The sequence below is a fragment of the Dermacentor andersoni genome, chromosome 5, assembly GCF_023375885.2.
Source record: "Dermacentor andersoni chromosome 5, qqDerAnde1_hic_scaffold, whole genome shotgun sequence".
Classification (NCBI taxonomy): domain Eukaryota; kingdom Metazoa; phylum Arthropoda; class Arachnida; order Ixodida; family Ixodidae; genus Dermacentor; species Dermacentor andersoni.
In genome coordinates, this window is record NC_092818.1 from 94,644,103 (window position 1) to 94,660,387 (window position 16,285).

The 16,285-nt window shown below is 43.6% G+C and overlaps 2 protein-coding genes across 7 annotated transcripts in view; one reads left to right on the forward strand and one right to left on the reverse strand.

Moving 5' to 3' along the window:
* Nucleotides 1-16,285, reverse strand: part of LOC126530902 (uncharacterized) — a 174,594-nt gene that overhangs the window by 29,434 nt on the left and 128,875 nt on the right. For 2 of the 6 annotated variants that reach the window (XM_072288234.1, XM_072288231.1), the window contains exons 1-3: nucleotides 4,902-5,982; nucleotides 4,076-4,294; nucleotides 34-267 (exon numbers count right to left, since the gene is read on the reverse strand). In XM_072288234.1, coding sequence (XP_072144335.1) covers nucleotides 34-267; nucleotides 4,076-4,294; nucleotides 4,902-4,962 — 514 coding nt within the window. In that variant the 5' untranslated portion in view covers nucleotides 4,963-5,982. Of the gene's footprint in view, nucleotides 1-33; nucleotides 268-4,075; nucleotides 4,295-4,901; nucleotides 5,988-16,285 lie in introns of those variants that run through there. The other 4 variants (XM_072288233.1, XM_072288236.1, XM_072288235.1 and 1 more) reach the window with 4 other exon arrangements.
* The window catches only part of LOC126530903 (corticotropin-releasing factor-binding protein), a 121,585-nt gene continuing 116,578 nt past the window's right edge, over nucleotides 11,279-16,285 (forward strand). The window contains exon 1 of the mRNA XM_050178229.3: nucleotides 11,279-12,054. Within this exon, the coding sequence (XP_050034186.1) occupies nucleotides 11,941-12,054 (114 nt within the window). The 5' untranslated portion in view covers nucleotides 11,279-11,940. The remainder of the gene's footprint in view (nucleotides 12,055-16,285) is intronic.

The window sequence follows — 16,285 nt, forward strand, 5'->3', positions numbered from 1 at the left end:
CGTGGATTTAGGGACACAGGTGAATTTACTTACGAGTCCACGTCATGGTGCCTCTGATCTTGTGGTCGGTTGTGTGCAATCCGCGTATGCGACAAAACTGACCGCGCACAAGGTCGTCTACCCGTGTCTGCACTTTCGCGTAAGACTTGAGCACAAGGAGATCTCTCAGAAAAAAGTAGACCCTTTCGTCCGGCGCCGATACAAGAGTCAGGAACTCCCTCCGCGTGAAATTCGCTTCGGGCACGTCCACACACGTTGTGATTCCCTCTGAAACGCAGTATACAGGTGCACCCGTTTAGTTGGAATGAATGCACACTTTACGATTGCCTATAAGGACAGACAGAGGATAGAGGGGTTCTTAATGAGCCCTGGAGAGATTTGCCTGCGAGACGCCTGTGTCTCTCCAGATAATACGTATCATCATTTATATTCATGAGAAAATGAGACAGTGCACGTCACCGACACACAACATGCACAAAGCAAACCGTGCCACTCTGCATAGAACCCAATTAAACTATCTCACTGAGGACAGCGTCTCTCAGGAAGGCTGAAAGAGAGTGCTCACATTGCTCTTGCTGCAACAACATCATTAGTTACTATTGCACTGCCCTTTCTCGTTTGAGCCTATAGTTACCGCCATTTCAAATGCCGAGGGTTAATGCCTGTAAAACAGCACTGTCATGGCTTTCTTTCTCTTTTTTTTTATATAGGTAAAGCTATAGTGTTCATTTCTGCGCGTATAGAGACAGGTGAAAAAGTAATCACGTGCCGTTGTGCGTGCGGAAATCCTGCGTCACCGGCATTATGAATTCAACGACGGATTCTGTCTCTGGTTCGCTTGTGCGCGCCTTGCGGAGTACTAGGAGTGCAAAAGAGATTAATGAGACATACCGTGCTGATGCAGGCAACAACATCTATGGTGGGCGCTGAGTGGAGAAAAAGAAGACAATGTTCTCTTTCCCCAAAAATAAATATCGCAAAGCAACGGCAGGGCATGACTGAAATTGAGAGGCGCGCAAATGCTCCAAACTTTCTAGTAGCAAACCGGATATTTTACTATTAAGTCTTAGGACTGAATGGGCGAAATTTGAAATTCAGAATATTTCTGGATTACCTTTTTTTGGATAATTTACACTGACGTGGGGATAACTGAAAAGAGAGTACTAAAGGAGAGACTCAAATTCCTTAACGATGTGGCGAACGACGTGGCGAACGACGAGAGTTGAGGATCAGAACGTATACATGCACACAACACAGAGCAGGAGTGACGTCATTCGCGAGGTTACAACTACTGAGCTCTAGTACAAGGCGTGGAAGAATTAACGGACACGAACTACGCCATAATTTCTGACAGCGGAGCCAAAGGTGAAAACAAATCGTATTTTCCAAAGCTCCTTAATCGAGTAGCAATAACAAGGAGGCTTACGAACACCCTGCTGTTTAATAGCGGAGAAATCAATCACGTGTCATATGACGTTCATCGGATCGCTTTACAGATAACATTCACACGACAGCGGACAAATAGACTTCAACGCGTACGAGCAAACCCTACTTCTCTTCCCAAAGAGTCGGAACGTTCCGCGCATTCACTCGCGAAAATTGAGCTAACAAAACGAGATAACGAGTTCGTAGCGACAGTTTCAACGACCGACTCGGACCGAACTCAAGATTGTTGTTGCGCAACCAAGGCGTTTCGGGATCACATGTCTCGGTATTTCTTTCTGAAAATCTCTAAGGTGGTTCGGGGCTTTCGGGCGTACTGCGAATAGCATCGCGCGGATCGTGTGAGCGCAGCAGGAACGTGTGACGTATGATGACGTATGGTAGCGACGCACAATCTGCCACCTCAAGGCGTGATCAATTGGCTCCGTTGCGTTCATACAGCTTTAGCGGCGCATGCACTCACTGCTCTTATAGCTTGTTTCGCCGCCCCTCCTTCCGCAATAAACAATAATCTTAATTTTAGTTAACGCAAGGTACGCTGCCGTGGGCAACTGAGCGATTGCCTTACGCAAGTCATTCTGCGTCATAGGATACAGCGGCATATTGCACGACTCAGATGTCACCAAATATAGGGGTGATGTTACTCCCCGACCCGATAATGCCAAAATAGCACGCTATAGTTTCCTTTCTTTGTCGTGGTAAGCTTCTGCTTTTCAGGCCGCATGTTTTCGTTCTATACCACGCCGTAACAGGTCGGCATACGGCATTGCTAAGCTCGTACATCAGCGCATCGCACCGCGATTTTTTTATCAGTTTATATATCTACGCCTAATTAGGATCTGACTTTCATTCGCTCGCTCGCCATGAGTTAGTCAGGCCAATATATGCCAGACGTTTTATTTGATTGGTAAAGAATTTTCAAAAATCACCCGTGACAGGTAGCACAAGTCTACTTCTTTAGCTCAATCCCTCTCAATGGCACACATTATTGGCACAAAAAATGAAAGTGAATGCAATACAAATTGACACTTATTTGCTAATTGACTTTTACACTAACTCCTTTATGAAGGATATTGTGATTTAAAGATTGCAGCAAGCAACATTCAATGAGATATCCACTTGGAAACAATTCTGAGGATGACATCAGTTTCGAGATATGCATTCCTATATAGTTAGCGATTTGATGTACTGGGAAGATCGCTGACAGACATCTTGTCGAAAGTTTTCGTTGCACCACTGACTGAAAAGGTTCTATTGAGACCTTCGCCTGATCCTCGTCATCAGCCTGATAGTCTGAAGGCTCTCAACAAACCTTCGCCAGAGAGCGGACTGGACAAGAGACCTTGAGAGTCTTGGACCATGCAAGTTTTTCAGCGTCATTTTCATCCTCACAATCAACGTCTTCCCTGCCCTTTCTTTCTACACCCATTCCCCTTCCCCCAACGACAAGTAGCAGGTGAGAACATTGATTCACACCGATCTCTCGGCCTTTCTCTCATAATATATCTCTCTCATAGTTAACGACTAAATGAGTTAGTACACCAATAACCTTTGAGTTCCAAGGCATAGAAAGGCGTTTTGTTGAAAAACTAACTGGAACGACGGTATATTTTTACGCAAATACGACTGGGCCTACATCTAAACTGGTGCCTTTTCCAAAATTGGTTACAAGTGTATGCGCCTTGTAACATCGCTATCAACTCGTGTATTGTGATATGAGCGCTAATTAATTAGTTGGAGAGTTTACAAAATATGTTTTTTTTAATTATTCAGTCATGAATATTCATGACTAATGTAAGTAATGCATATCTGTTCTAGTATTCCAGCTCAGTAAGTGCATTTGTGCTAACTGTCACGGGCGTTTTTTACATTCTGTTAACGTCAAAATAAAGCACCCAGTATAATTGTGCAAACACATGTGTGTACGTTTGCCACAATGCACTTGATATTTGCGGGGCATTAAAAAGAAGTATTGTTTTTTTTTTTTGTATATCGAAGTGTTGGCGAGACTTCTAAATGTTGCGCAAGGAGCCATCAGCTTCTAACATCGCTGGAATACCATGCTTTCCAGTTTACGCAAATCAATCAATCAATCAATCAATCAATCAATCAATCAATCAATCAATCAATCAATCAATCAATCAATCAATCAATCAATCAAGCAAATATGAAAGAATTAATTAATCAAGTGAGCAAGCGATCAAGTAATTACCGAATTAATTAATTAATTAATTGATTAAATTAATTATTTAATTGGTTGGGTTATGCCCCTAATACTTCTTAGAAAATAAGCCCCATTTAAAAATAATAAAATCACGCGTAATTATGCAAGCATTCCTGCGAGCTTGTTTCTACCACGTCCACTGGACATAATTCTGTGTGAGCTTGCGCTGCGCCTTCCGGTGCTTCCGTCGTTCATTTGTAATGGAGTGAGAAGAATAAGGGGATAAATCTGACTTCATTGTCTGTTTTCTTCTTGTCATATTTAGTTAGGAACATTTAATAGATAAACTGTTTAGCCCCGCCGATAATGACCTCGAAGTAAGACAATCTGTAATTGCTTGCACCGCGCGGCTTCTATAAAGACGACTAAATATCCGACGCTGCAGATGGATGAGAAACCACGTCTCACCGTGAGTGCGTATCAGGTAGTTGCGCTTAGTGCGAAAGTCTTGAATGTAGGTGATGACGTCCCCATTCTTCACTACTCTAAAGGCCGCTCTCTTCTCAGTGCTGTCATACACTTCTTCAAAAACTGAGAATTCGGAGCTTCTGTGTATCCCGTTCACTACGAAATTTGTTCGCTGAAATTCGCCGGAAGCAACGAAGGAGCCGCTGTAGTACGGTATGCCTGAAAAAAAAAGAACGTAGTTTGTTAACAAGATCACTGAATAGCTTATTGAATTGCTGTTTGTCCAAGATTATGATTACGCGCAGAAAACGCGAAATGAACGGACGATGCGGTGTTCGTTCCGTTTGTCCTTTGGTGTGTGCCGTAACTTGGTATAACTATAACATGTAGCAACCAGTTCAAGCTTGCACTGCAGTACGGAATAGTAAGTCATGATAGGTAAATAACCAAAATAAAGATTGGGTCTAACAAATGCTTGTGATCGGCGGTTATTGAGGAAGTCGGGCGACACATCAACATTTGCTCAGTTAGATCCCCCCTAGGTACAAGTTAAAAGAACTCACTCTGGAGCTTCGCAGGTGAAGCCCGATTTCCATTTCGTGTATCCGCTTCTCCAAACAGCGCTTGAGCCATACTTCCATATGTTATTAATCTCTCTGAGAGAAGCTCAAAAGAAAAAATTAACTCTAATCAGCTCATTACGGCGTCTCTTATAGTCCAATTGCTTCTTTGGGTTGTTAAACATTACGAATCAGTCACTGAACTTTCATAAGACATTTACCACAAAACCTTACCAATTTTTTATATTCAGAACGCGATATCTTACCTTGGACGTAAGTAAATGTTGCATGAAGAACGGTGAGAAGAAAGCAACAAAGACGGGACATACTTTGGAAAATTGGAAGCTTAGCGGAATTGTGATGAGTACGTTACTAAGAACGGCACGTATACTTCTGTCTGCTTAATAGCTTTGACAGCAATGAAAGCAACAACTGTCATTTGGAGCCATCGAATGCACTGAAGCAGCTTTGTGATGCCACAATATCTCCCACCGTGACAAAGATAAAGCTTATCACAAAGCCCAGCCATGGCAGGGGTTTTGCGGTATAGTTCTTGTGGAGCCGTCCTAATATATATTGGAAGCGTCTGATCATTCATTGTGCAAATTGCCGCAGTGTCTTATCTTCTGATAACACGAACCGTACATGTAGGCGCCGGCAAGCTGGCGCGGCAGCAAATGCCAGAGATAAGCTAGTGAGGAACTTCGGGTGTCTGGATAGCCTGTGACTTGGCCTCTTAGAACATAGCAAGGGTCCAATTTTTCATTGGGACCCTAATACACAAAATAAATAAATAAATAAATAAATAAATAAATAAATAAATAAATAAATAAATAAAAGGTTCATCTGCGGTAGCTGCTGCGGTAGCGGCGGAATCCGCATTTCAATAGGGGATAAATACAAAAAAAAAAGAACACTCGTGTACTTAGATTTAGGTGCGCATTAAAGAACCCTTGGTGATCAAAATCAATCGGGAGTCTCCAAGTACTGAGTTCCTCATAATCTTATTGTGCTTTTGCCACGTAAAGCTCCAGAAGCTTTCTTTTTCAATCAGTCAATCAATAAACAAATAGATCCTGCCCCGTTTTAGACGTAGCGACATCGAACGCTCCAGAACATCTGTTCACGAAAGGCAACTAAAACTGTTTTCCTGAACGAAGTCTAGGAAAACAAACCATAGAGCATCCGCTTTCACTAACAACAAAGTGGAACTTCTTACGACGGCATAACAACGGGGCCATCAGAAAGCTTAAGATGAGCATGTCGACGCTATAGAAATGTGTCATTGAAAATAATTTGAAAACGCGTTCCATGTGTTTGCCACATAACAATTCTTTTTCGTTGAACTTCAAAAGAAATATATTGGATCTGGCACCAAATACCACGTGAAAAACCGCACTGGAGCTGCTTCAAAACTATTTAAGTTGATGTATTTCGCTAGAATAGCCGCTTGGGCTTGTTGGTTTTCCATCCTGGTGTTAACAGCGCAAAACGTAGACGGGACGCCAGACGAGGTGGCGTCGTCTGCTCGTCTCGTGTCCCGTCTACGTTTTGCGCTGTTAACACCAGGAGGGTACTTAAGTTGAGTCATTGAGGAAAAAGTAGAGAACGAGCTAGCTGAAGCACCGGTTTCAGGTTTGTAACAAGTACGTTTTACTATACCGCTATTTACGCTATTTAGCGCCTCAAAATATTTTGAACCTCGGTCCGCTTGCGCTTACTCCCTTCAACACGTTGTACCTATCCTTTGTCTCTTCGTAACTTATCTTTGTGGTTCCGTGCCGCGCTCTGTTTGCGCTGTAACGCAGAAGTGTTTCCCCCCGGGTGTCTTGTAAACGTCTTTTGACAATGTGAAACAGAACTTCGCCATTGACACAGATTCGGATTCTCGCGATCCTTTAGATCGATAGAATGCAATTTCTAGGAGGCGTGCTAAAAGAAAGTACTAAGCGCCAACCTTCTGTTTTACCTGCTCTATTTGCAAAAAGAAACTACCTGAAGCTCTTGTGCCATACGAGTGTTGAGGTGGCATTACGACTCTTCAGAAAACGGTTTACGTCATAAAGACATGAGCGCAACCAGCATCTGGGCCTCTTGCCGTGCGAAAATATTTGTCTTTATGGCCTACATCTCCGAGGGAAAGACAAGAATTAGGGGCCCCATCATAATACGGATTTATTATTTTGGCGATATTTAGCAGTTTGTATCAGTGGTGTCGTCCTTCTGCCCTACGTTTCAGGATGCATTATGAATAGGGCGAACATGGAGGAACATATGAAACTGCCACAGGGCCGGTTTTCCTTACGTACGCGTCACCATATTTTGACTTGCCTTGCCTTGCCCTCCGTTATCTTCACTGATCATTCCAATCCATTTTCACTTCCAAAGCTCTATTGTAATTAAAAAAGTTCGATTTCCAACAGTGTAAAGCAGCTAGTAAAAGTTTTACATCGGCGGAAATTTCGACTCACGCTGTCTTCTACGCATCCGCGCAATTCAGTTCTGTCTTTGAACGAAGATTATTCAATATATGGCTCGTAAACTATTAAAAAAGATATGTGAAATGTTTCCTCGATGCTGATGACAAAGTGCCTGACCGATATAACCACAAGAGCGGCTAGGCTGGGCCTTTCTTCCGTTAAACAGTTACACCCACTACTCCTCTTTACTTCCGCTCTAGCAACATCAGACGTGTCGTAATCTATTATGTAACACATACTCATACTCACAACAGTACGGCGGCAACGGCAGTTTCTTGGCTACTTGTTTTTATTCGTGTACATAAATAATTTACGTGACGACGCTTCTTACAAGACTCTTTACGACCGCTCTGGCACGAGCCTCCCGCAGCAAAGTCGTAATAACTTGAGGCACGCTGGTCGCTCCCGTGCAGTTGTTGCAGTTAGTCGAGTAACTTGTCACTAAATAAACGACAGCCTGCAAATAAGGCGGGATACTTACAATCGGGCCTGAAAGTGCCTTCCTTTCCTTGTGTTCGGCGAGTAGCGAAACTGACACTTTCGAGGCCAGAAACGGCAAAGATGGTTCGCTCTAGGTAAATGGGGTTTAATGGCGCAAAAGCGGCGAAGGCTATGCTGCGCGAAACACGAGGGGCAAAGGTAGCGTAGGGAGAGCTCACAGTTCAAAATCTTCGTTACTGAATTTACATTACTAAGCCCGAAGGTTAGAAAAAGCGCAGAGAAAAAGAAATTCACCCTGCGCCTTTGCATCCCACGATGCTGTCCAAGCACGGTTGTCCTTGCACGGAGCACACACGAGTTATAGTAACCATAATCGCCGGTAACACGATTGCCGGTAAGTGGTAAGACAACCACCTCGTGGGCACAGGAATAATCTCGCGCAGTGCCGAGATGTGTTGCACGTCTGCGCCGCGTCTCGCATCATCCGTCGATGTGCGTTCTTGCCTGTGGCACCTAGTTTTCTTCTTTTTTTTTTGAGAGAGAGAGAGAGACGCTCCGCCCACTTTCCGCTTGCCGTAGGCCCTGGTTGGACGTTGAACGCTGTAACAGCAGTATTTTGTTTGATGTGAGCCACTAAGAGTTGCCGATACCTGCAATAGCTGTTTCTTTATTAAAAGAGATAGATATTACAAGGAAAAGGCAGGGAGTTTAATCATCATATACTCTATATGTGCAAAAAAAAAAGAGAGAAACAAACTATATATCGACAAGAAAAAGGCAACAATATTCCTTTGAATCACCCAAGCTATTCATGGTCGCGGGTCCCTTTTCGAATACTTTTGTTCACCTAGCCGTGGTATGGAAGACGGCGTAGATCGGGTGTTTCACGATGAATTATTGCTTTCTCCTTGCAGGTGTTATCAGGGAAGCATTTTGCAACTATCTGAGATCCAGAAAAAAAAGGCAGCGCGAATTCTTGCGACGTTATTCAAACTAAGTAAAACCTAGCCAATATGCATTCTTTAATCGGCGCTTACGTCGCACCGTAGTTGGAGGCTGTGATATTGCAGACATGCAAGGAGACAATCGTGCCACGTATAGAGGAGAACGCGAGGCCTATGCAGTGCCTGTTTCTTTAAATGGGGAAGAAAAAATCAAGTGGAAGTCGTAGTGTAAACAAATGTAGAGACGACCACACGACCCAAAACGTCGTCTCGTCGTCTTTGCGTACTGTGTCTTCCTACAGATTCCTTCCAATTTATTTACGCGTAAGCTTTACAACTTTACATCAAGATTTAGAACGAAACCCATGGTTGAGATTTTGTGAGCCAAAGTTAACATTGTCGCGCATCATATATGATATATATCATCTATGATAGAACGTATTATGAAGTTGCACAATGACATTTGAATTGTATCAGACTTGCAAAAATATCAAAACTATTTAAAAATTACAAAGATTGCTTTAAAAACAAAGTTTCGCAATTGCCCCTAGTGCTAGCTTTATTTTTTTTATATAAACTATGAGTTTCGTAACTTCAAGCCTAATTAACTAATCGATAGCTTAAATATCTATGCTGAATGATTTTATACAAACCTTTGTCTCCCGTTAATTCTTGCTTCGTTTAGTCTTCAGGTGCTAGACGCAAGCCGAAAAAAAAGTCCTCCTTCCTTTCCCTCTGCGAATTATTTTTTGCTGCTGTTGCTATTATATATTGAAACACGGTAGGCCCCACGCCGTATTTATCTCAAACGCTCCTGTAATCTTTATTTTTTTAGCCTATTCGTCGCCCATGATGATTTTAGGAAAGTGCATAACCGGCAGAAACACATTTTGCTGCCAGCTTTGTTCGCAAAAAAACAAACAACTGCTCTTCTCCCACACCACAAAACAACCCATGATTGCATGTTGTAACATATTATTCCGATAGCAATCATATCGACACTCCAGACGAATTATCGCCGACGTCGCCGTCACCGTGATGTTCCGTATTAATTGCAAGCGCGATAAGCATAAGTGGCTCGCGTGACGCACGCTAAAACGCGCGAGGGGTATCCGAGAAAGATGAGGGCTTAAGCGGAAGCTTTACCTGGACCCCAACTCCGACGCGGCCTATTCAAATATATGTAAAACGGAAAAACACATTTATGACATAACCCCTGGGCCGATTTGAATGAAATTTATTGCATTCGAGAGAAAAAGTTAAATTCTAGTGACTGTTGCATGTGAATTTCAGATTTAGCGTTTTAATTTTGTTACAAGAACTTTCAAAATTTCGAAAGTACAACAAAAATATCGGAGCACCAAGTTTACATATCAATAACTATGTATGAAGAGCAGATATCGCAATTCTGTAAGCGGCAACTATTAGGTCATTCAAAGCGAACAAATTCGATATGGCAATTTATATCTTACGTGAATTCTTTACGTTATGTACAAGGGTTCTGCAAAAGCTTTATTTCCATATTACTAAACTTTTTTTAGATTCATGTGGGACATATCAATTTGGTCCGCTTTAGATGCAATTCATTGAATTGCGATATAATTTTTCATTGCTGAGTTACGGAGTTGTAAACTTGATAGTTTCATTCTCGGAAAATTTGCGTTTTTGTCAAGTTTTCATAAAAAAAATTTACAATCTAAATCAAGAATTCGAAACGAACCCTCACTAGATGTTAAGTTTTTCTTTTGAATGCAACAAACTTCGTCAAATTTGGTGCAGTGGTTGCGGAGAAGAACGAGTTCTCCTTTTACATGCATTTAGATTTACATGTTTAGATTTATGTTCACTGCAATATATACGGCCGATAAAACTCAGAATCTTAGTTCGCGTAAGTGTTTAATACTTTGGTAACGCTATCAATGCTTCGGATTTAGGGCGAAAGGCCATCTTTTGTTACTCCGTGATTGCTGCTTGCGTCGCGGGACCACCAGGACATGTTTTTCGATGATAATATCATAGTAGGCTAATAAACCGTTAACGAACGTCTTGGTTTCATTTTGTGCGCTGATATGGGGTGTAGAAATTGTAAAAATACTCTGTTTATTTACTAATTTCTCGCGTGTTGTAGGACGACCAGCCGCCCCCCCCCCCCCCCCATCCCCCATACATCGTTTACAGAAAAACAAACTCAAAAATTATTTCCAGTGCTGCAGTTGCCTTACGTATCACTGCGAGAGGACATAGATTCAAGGTAAATGTGTAACGTTTTCCTTATCGTTTATATTGTTCTATACGACATTGTTACACGTATATCATTTAATGATAGACTATGCGGTGAGGATTGAATCAACTGCACACGCAAGAGCGTAGCAAATGTTCTGTGCGCGTGCGCAAATTTCGGATAAGCCCACCGTAGCCCCACTATCATTCTGTAACGAAAGCCTCTTGCGCGAACTATCCTCAATATTTCAAGAAACAATTATGAAGACAGTGCGCAGGACGGTTGAACTTTAAAGCTCAAGCCAATCACTAACGTCTCATCGCAAATTCCCTCCTCAAAAGTCGAACGATTCCCCGATTTACGTACGCAAACACTTCCGTCAGCAATGCCAAGCAACCACCGTCTTCCTCGCCTGCAGCCCGAGCGAGCGTCTCGGGACCTTGCGTGGGCGGGAAGGGACGAACCGGGGGAATGGCGAGGCGGTGCAGATGGTGACGCCACCTGGCGGGACGCATAAAAGGCGCCGTTCCACGCTTCCCGACCGCCAGAGTTGTGCAGATAACTCTGTCGCCTAGTGACCGGGCCCGCATTCAACGGACGGTCGCACCAGGGTGCCGCTTAGAGCAAAGGATACGATATTACGGAGGAGCAAGAACAACGGGCGTCCCGTTTACCGCGTCAACGACAGCCAGACGCGGCCCTCCTGGGGCGAGTTTCCCAACTTCGTGATACCGAACTTTTCCCGCCCATCCCAGTGTCCCGTGAAAGGTGCAGGACTGGAACGGAAACAGCGGAAACCGCGTCGCCTCACTCCTCGGCCAAAAGCGGGCACAGGTGACAAGGACCTGCCGACGGCTTCCCGGACGGACTAACCAATAATACTCCGCACGGAGAACTCACCGCGTGGCTTAAAACGGAAGCCGGAGCTCCGGGCCGACCCGACGCGCGGCTCAGCTCCCAACTTTCTGGAAGCGGCGGCTGAGAGGGAGCCGCAGGGAGTATACTTTCCCGCCGATCAGCTGCCGCTGCTCCGGCGAGGGAGTGCGCGCTCTTTCCCGCCAGATTTGGGGAGCGACCGCCGCATCCCGCTCAGGGCGCACCGGACGCCGCCGAGGGAGGGGCCGCCGCGCACACACGGAACGCGCCCGCGGGTCCCGGCGGCAGGCCAGCATCAGACGCCGAGACAGCGCCGTGAGGAGCGCACGAAAAGGGGAGCGCAATGCTGGTGGCGGCGCGAGCCATGTCCCTGGTGCGTGTCGGGCTCCTGCTACTGTGGTGCGTCGCCGTGATGCACACCACCGGCGTCACCGTCGCGACACCCATTGTGGGAAAGGTATGCCTTTGGCGTCACCACCCTCCCGTTCTGCGATTCACGTGCGCGGAACAAAAAAAGCACCGCGCGGGAAGTTCCTTTCCCACTTCGGGAGATAAAAGTTGCGCACGGTGATCGCCGAAAAAGTTGGAATCACTCCGGCCTGTTGCGCCGTCTGCTTAACTACAGAAGCACACAGTTTCTTTTTTCCTTTTACGTTGACGCGCAGTGCATGACTTTTTGTTTACGCCTTCTAAAATTTTTATTTCGTCATTCTTGTGTGAGTGCGGAAAACGCTGTGATAAACTGCAGGAAGTTCCATTCTTTATGCCGTCTTCAGCTTTATTTTACAACCATAAAATTGTCTCCTCATCGTGCATTGTGGCTAAGTTCGTCCTCGTGCCTGGTTTTTCTCACCCGGCGTTTCTCCGCTCCCGTCTCGCGCGGGACGTTCTCCTTAACTTCGGAGAAACAGAACTTGCGGCGGTCGCTGAAGGCGCAAAGCTTCTCTCGTGTTTCAGTGCTTCATTATTTTTCTTTTAAACTTTCGTTAGCGTTAAGCTTTATAGTGCGCGGGGAAGCTTTCCTTAAATTTACTATCCCTTCTTTCCTGTTTTGCCTAACTGCTTTTTCACATGAACAGAAATAATTATCCTAAACTTTGCGTACTAATGTCTCGGCAATTGCCGGAACACTAGTTGGTCGTAAAGTGCTGCAACTCAACGTAAAGAGTTGTCATCATCGTCACATCACCGAACGCTGGGAGAAAATGGCCTCACAAGACGAACGAGCTACTTTTCTTTTTCGCTGAATTTGTTTATTGTAAAGCTGATTTCGCAAAACCTTAAAAATGGCGGGAATCTCATGTGAGCAGCAACTGGCGCTATATAGCCGGAATAAAGGTTGTGCTTTTTTGTCCCCTGCAAGGACTTAGCTTTTAGTCTTATTATTATTATCTTTTTTTTTTGCGAACGTCTCTCATCCGACTGAGGAAATGGAGGAAGGAACTACATGGGATTTTCAGCTGTGGCGCAGAACAACACTGCACTTACGATGAGTTTTATAGAGCAGATATTTAACTATACAAAACAGAGCCGTCCTTGCCGCCTTTCCATTCAGTACCCATCCCTCCCCCACTTCCTTCTTTCATACTAATATCTTCACTATTGATGTTGCTCGAGATTTTTTCCAACTGAACATTGAACAAAAAAGAAAGGTCTGAAACCTGTAAAGTGTTCGCATTCATTTCTGCCAATCTGAGACAGCTAATCAAAAGGGCAGGTTACTTGCGATTGTTTCGTTTCATTAGCTTTTCCTTCCTTTTTATTTCTGCTGCCGTAAGAAGGCAATGAGCATGCTTCCTAAAAATTACTTTAGTAAATGTATGGCCCTGTTTTTTTAGGTCTTGAACGGTTGCCAAGTGATCTCTGCAGAGCCTCTCGGCCTCGGCGGAGACACTTTGATCATGGCAGAATGAATGAATGAATGAATGAATGAATGAATCTGGTGAGCCAATATTTCACCTCATTCAGAAGAACCTCAGTTGCGTATAAGCCACACACTAAACATAAATAAATGCAGATGGGAGTAAATGTCTCGTCTCGTAACACATTGCCCAATATACGTATAATACACTTCATCTAAAACTTTCTTCTTTTTTTTCAATTGCGCCTCACAAGATAATTTCATTGTGAAACTCGATTAGCTGGCTATTTAAAAGCACCGTTTCGTTGTTACGTTAACAACACCAACAAAAAAAGGAACTTTAAAAAACTATGAACTCCCCTTTTCGTTCTCTTCAGTTCTCGGTCACTGGTTGACTCAGAACCGCAGTATCAATATAGTTTCCTGTGGGACGCTTTATTTCGTTTGTTGCACCTCAAATGTCCAAGGGCATTACATCCAATTCGTGGTAAACAAAAGCTACACAAAATTAAAGTTAAGTAGACTCGTCTTGAATAGATTCTCATCCGACGTGCCGACCAAAGCCGCAGAAAGTTCCAACCTGGGACATTTTTAACTCATTAAATCAATCACATCATATCTGCAACGATTAATTCCCTACAGCAATAACCTCTTACTTACATTTGTTTGCAGACAACTGTGTAATATTCCGAGAAATAACTAGGGAACGCGGCACGCGAAGTTTCTGCGCGAATTTATAGAACTGTGTTTAAAACTTAACTTCTGCCCTCTCTCTCCTTTCTTTATTTTCATCCCTTAAAGCCCTTCGCCCGTGTAGCGTAGCGAACCGGACGTGCGTCTGGTTGACCTTACCTTCCTTCACTTCCTCCTCGTCATCCTCATCCTCTTCCACGTTTCGTTAGCAATTGGAAGTGAATATAAATCCGTAGGCGTGCACATTTCATCCGATTTAACACGGATACTTTCCACCAGATATATAATTAAGGCCAACCACTTCGTGGGACATTTCTAGCGTTCCATCTCCTCTGCAATTATTACCGTTAAAAAAATAACCCCTTTACGGCCGAAATTAAAGTACGCTGCAGCTATCTTGAAACACTTTTGCAAAAACATAATAAATTGTCTTTTAGCAGTCAAATATAGCTCAGCTCGTTTTGTACGTTTGTCCCACAATCGTGCTTTAAGCTTATCTGCAATAAAATCCAGTTTCGAACTGGTCTCTGGTAACTCGCCTGAAGATTTCTCGCCTATCATTTTGCCATAAACTCTATCAACACCCTGCTCTCTGTCCAAACTTATGTGACACGAACACCTTACTTATCTCGGCGTTGACCATCAACATGAATTTGCTATTTTTGCATGTAATGCAACATGTCCTTTATGATTATAATTGCCAAGCCCACCGAAAGAATGCAACGAACCTACCGCTGAACTTGTAATGAATAATAATATTAATTACTTTTCCAAATCAAGTAACTAATATTCTATAATAGTAATAATTTGTACACAATTATGTTACCTGCTTTCAAAGCTATTTATGTAAGGTTTTGCAACGACCCCGTACTTAACAATCCTTTCTTTGACACTGTATTAATTAGCAGTTATTGCATATGTGGCCTAACATTTTTTTTCTTCCCTCTTGTTTATTTTGTAGTCCACTCTCCTCTCTAAACCGATAGGCCGCAAGGGTCATACATTAAGTAATTATTTAAGTATTATTAAATTTTTAGTCCAGATGGCAGTACTAGGCAGGCTAAATTTCTTTAATAAGAAATTAATCTATTTTTCCGTACGGCGAACTATTTATAATGCGAAGTGTTTTTTCAACGCAGGCCTAAGTTCATCTACACCAGAGGGCTTATAATGTAGCACGCCCTAAACAAACATACAGCAACAGTGTATGTGTGTGGCTTGTGTCCTGTGACCGACGCCGTACATGTGGTGCCCTCTAGTATGACGTAACAACAAGCCTGTCATGAAACAAGTTTGCGCGTATGCGGCTAACGCACACGCCAAACTAACATTCTTGGAGTGGAGAAGAAAAGTTGTGCGCCCCTTAAAGAAACTTTTGTATACCTGGAAGCAACTGTTTGCGACCTCCTTACCAGTTCCCTTGTGCATCCTACACTTTCTTGTTTGTAATTAATAACTTCTCAGATGGCTGATTGATAATACTGTGTCCATTTTATTGCAGAGCCTGGAAAATATTTTGTACTTCCCCCACCTCCGAAAAAAAAAAGAAACATAAATAAAAAATAACGGTACATTGATTCTCTGGCAATTTCGGCGGTCATTTGAGATGAAAGCTTGTTGAACTAAATTTACTGAACTAACTGAAACTCCTTTTGTGAACGAAAGGTATGCCTGCGCAACAGTCGAAAACTTCGTAACGGTTTTCCCATTCCGGATTCGATCACTTTTCGAAAACCGTTCCCCCGGCGGTCGTTCTCGTAGCCGAGCCGAAAAGTTTGTTAAGCTGTGCAACTTCCCGAAACGCTTGCGTATTCTCGACTGTGTCGTGAGAATCATTACGGGATTCAGTCAACGATCCGGCGGAGCGTCTAATCCGGAGGATTACCAGGAACAATGATGGAGCGCTATAAATTAGGGCAAAAGAATAACAAATAACGCGAACCGAGTTCAAGAGCAGCTACAGCGCTTATTTCGATACGACCAGGATCGCTGTGGAGCTTAGACCACCATTATTGGAGCTGCCGCCCAAACTTTTGTGTGCGTGAATGCGCAATGTTATTCTACGCAGGCGCGAACATGCCTAGTCTGGTGCAAGGGTTACTGCTAATAGTACAGTTTCTAGCGCCACGCGAAA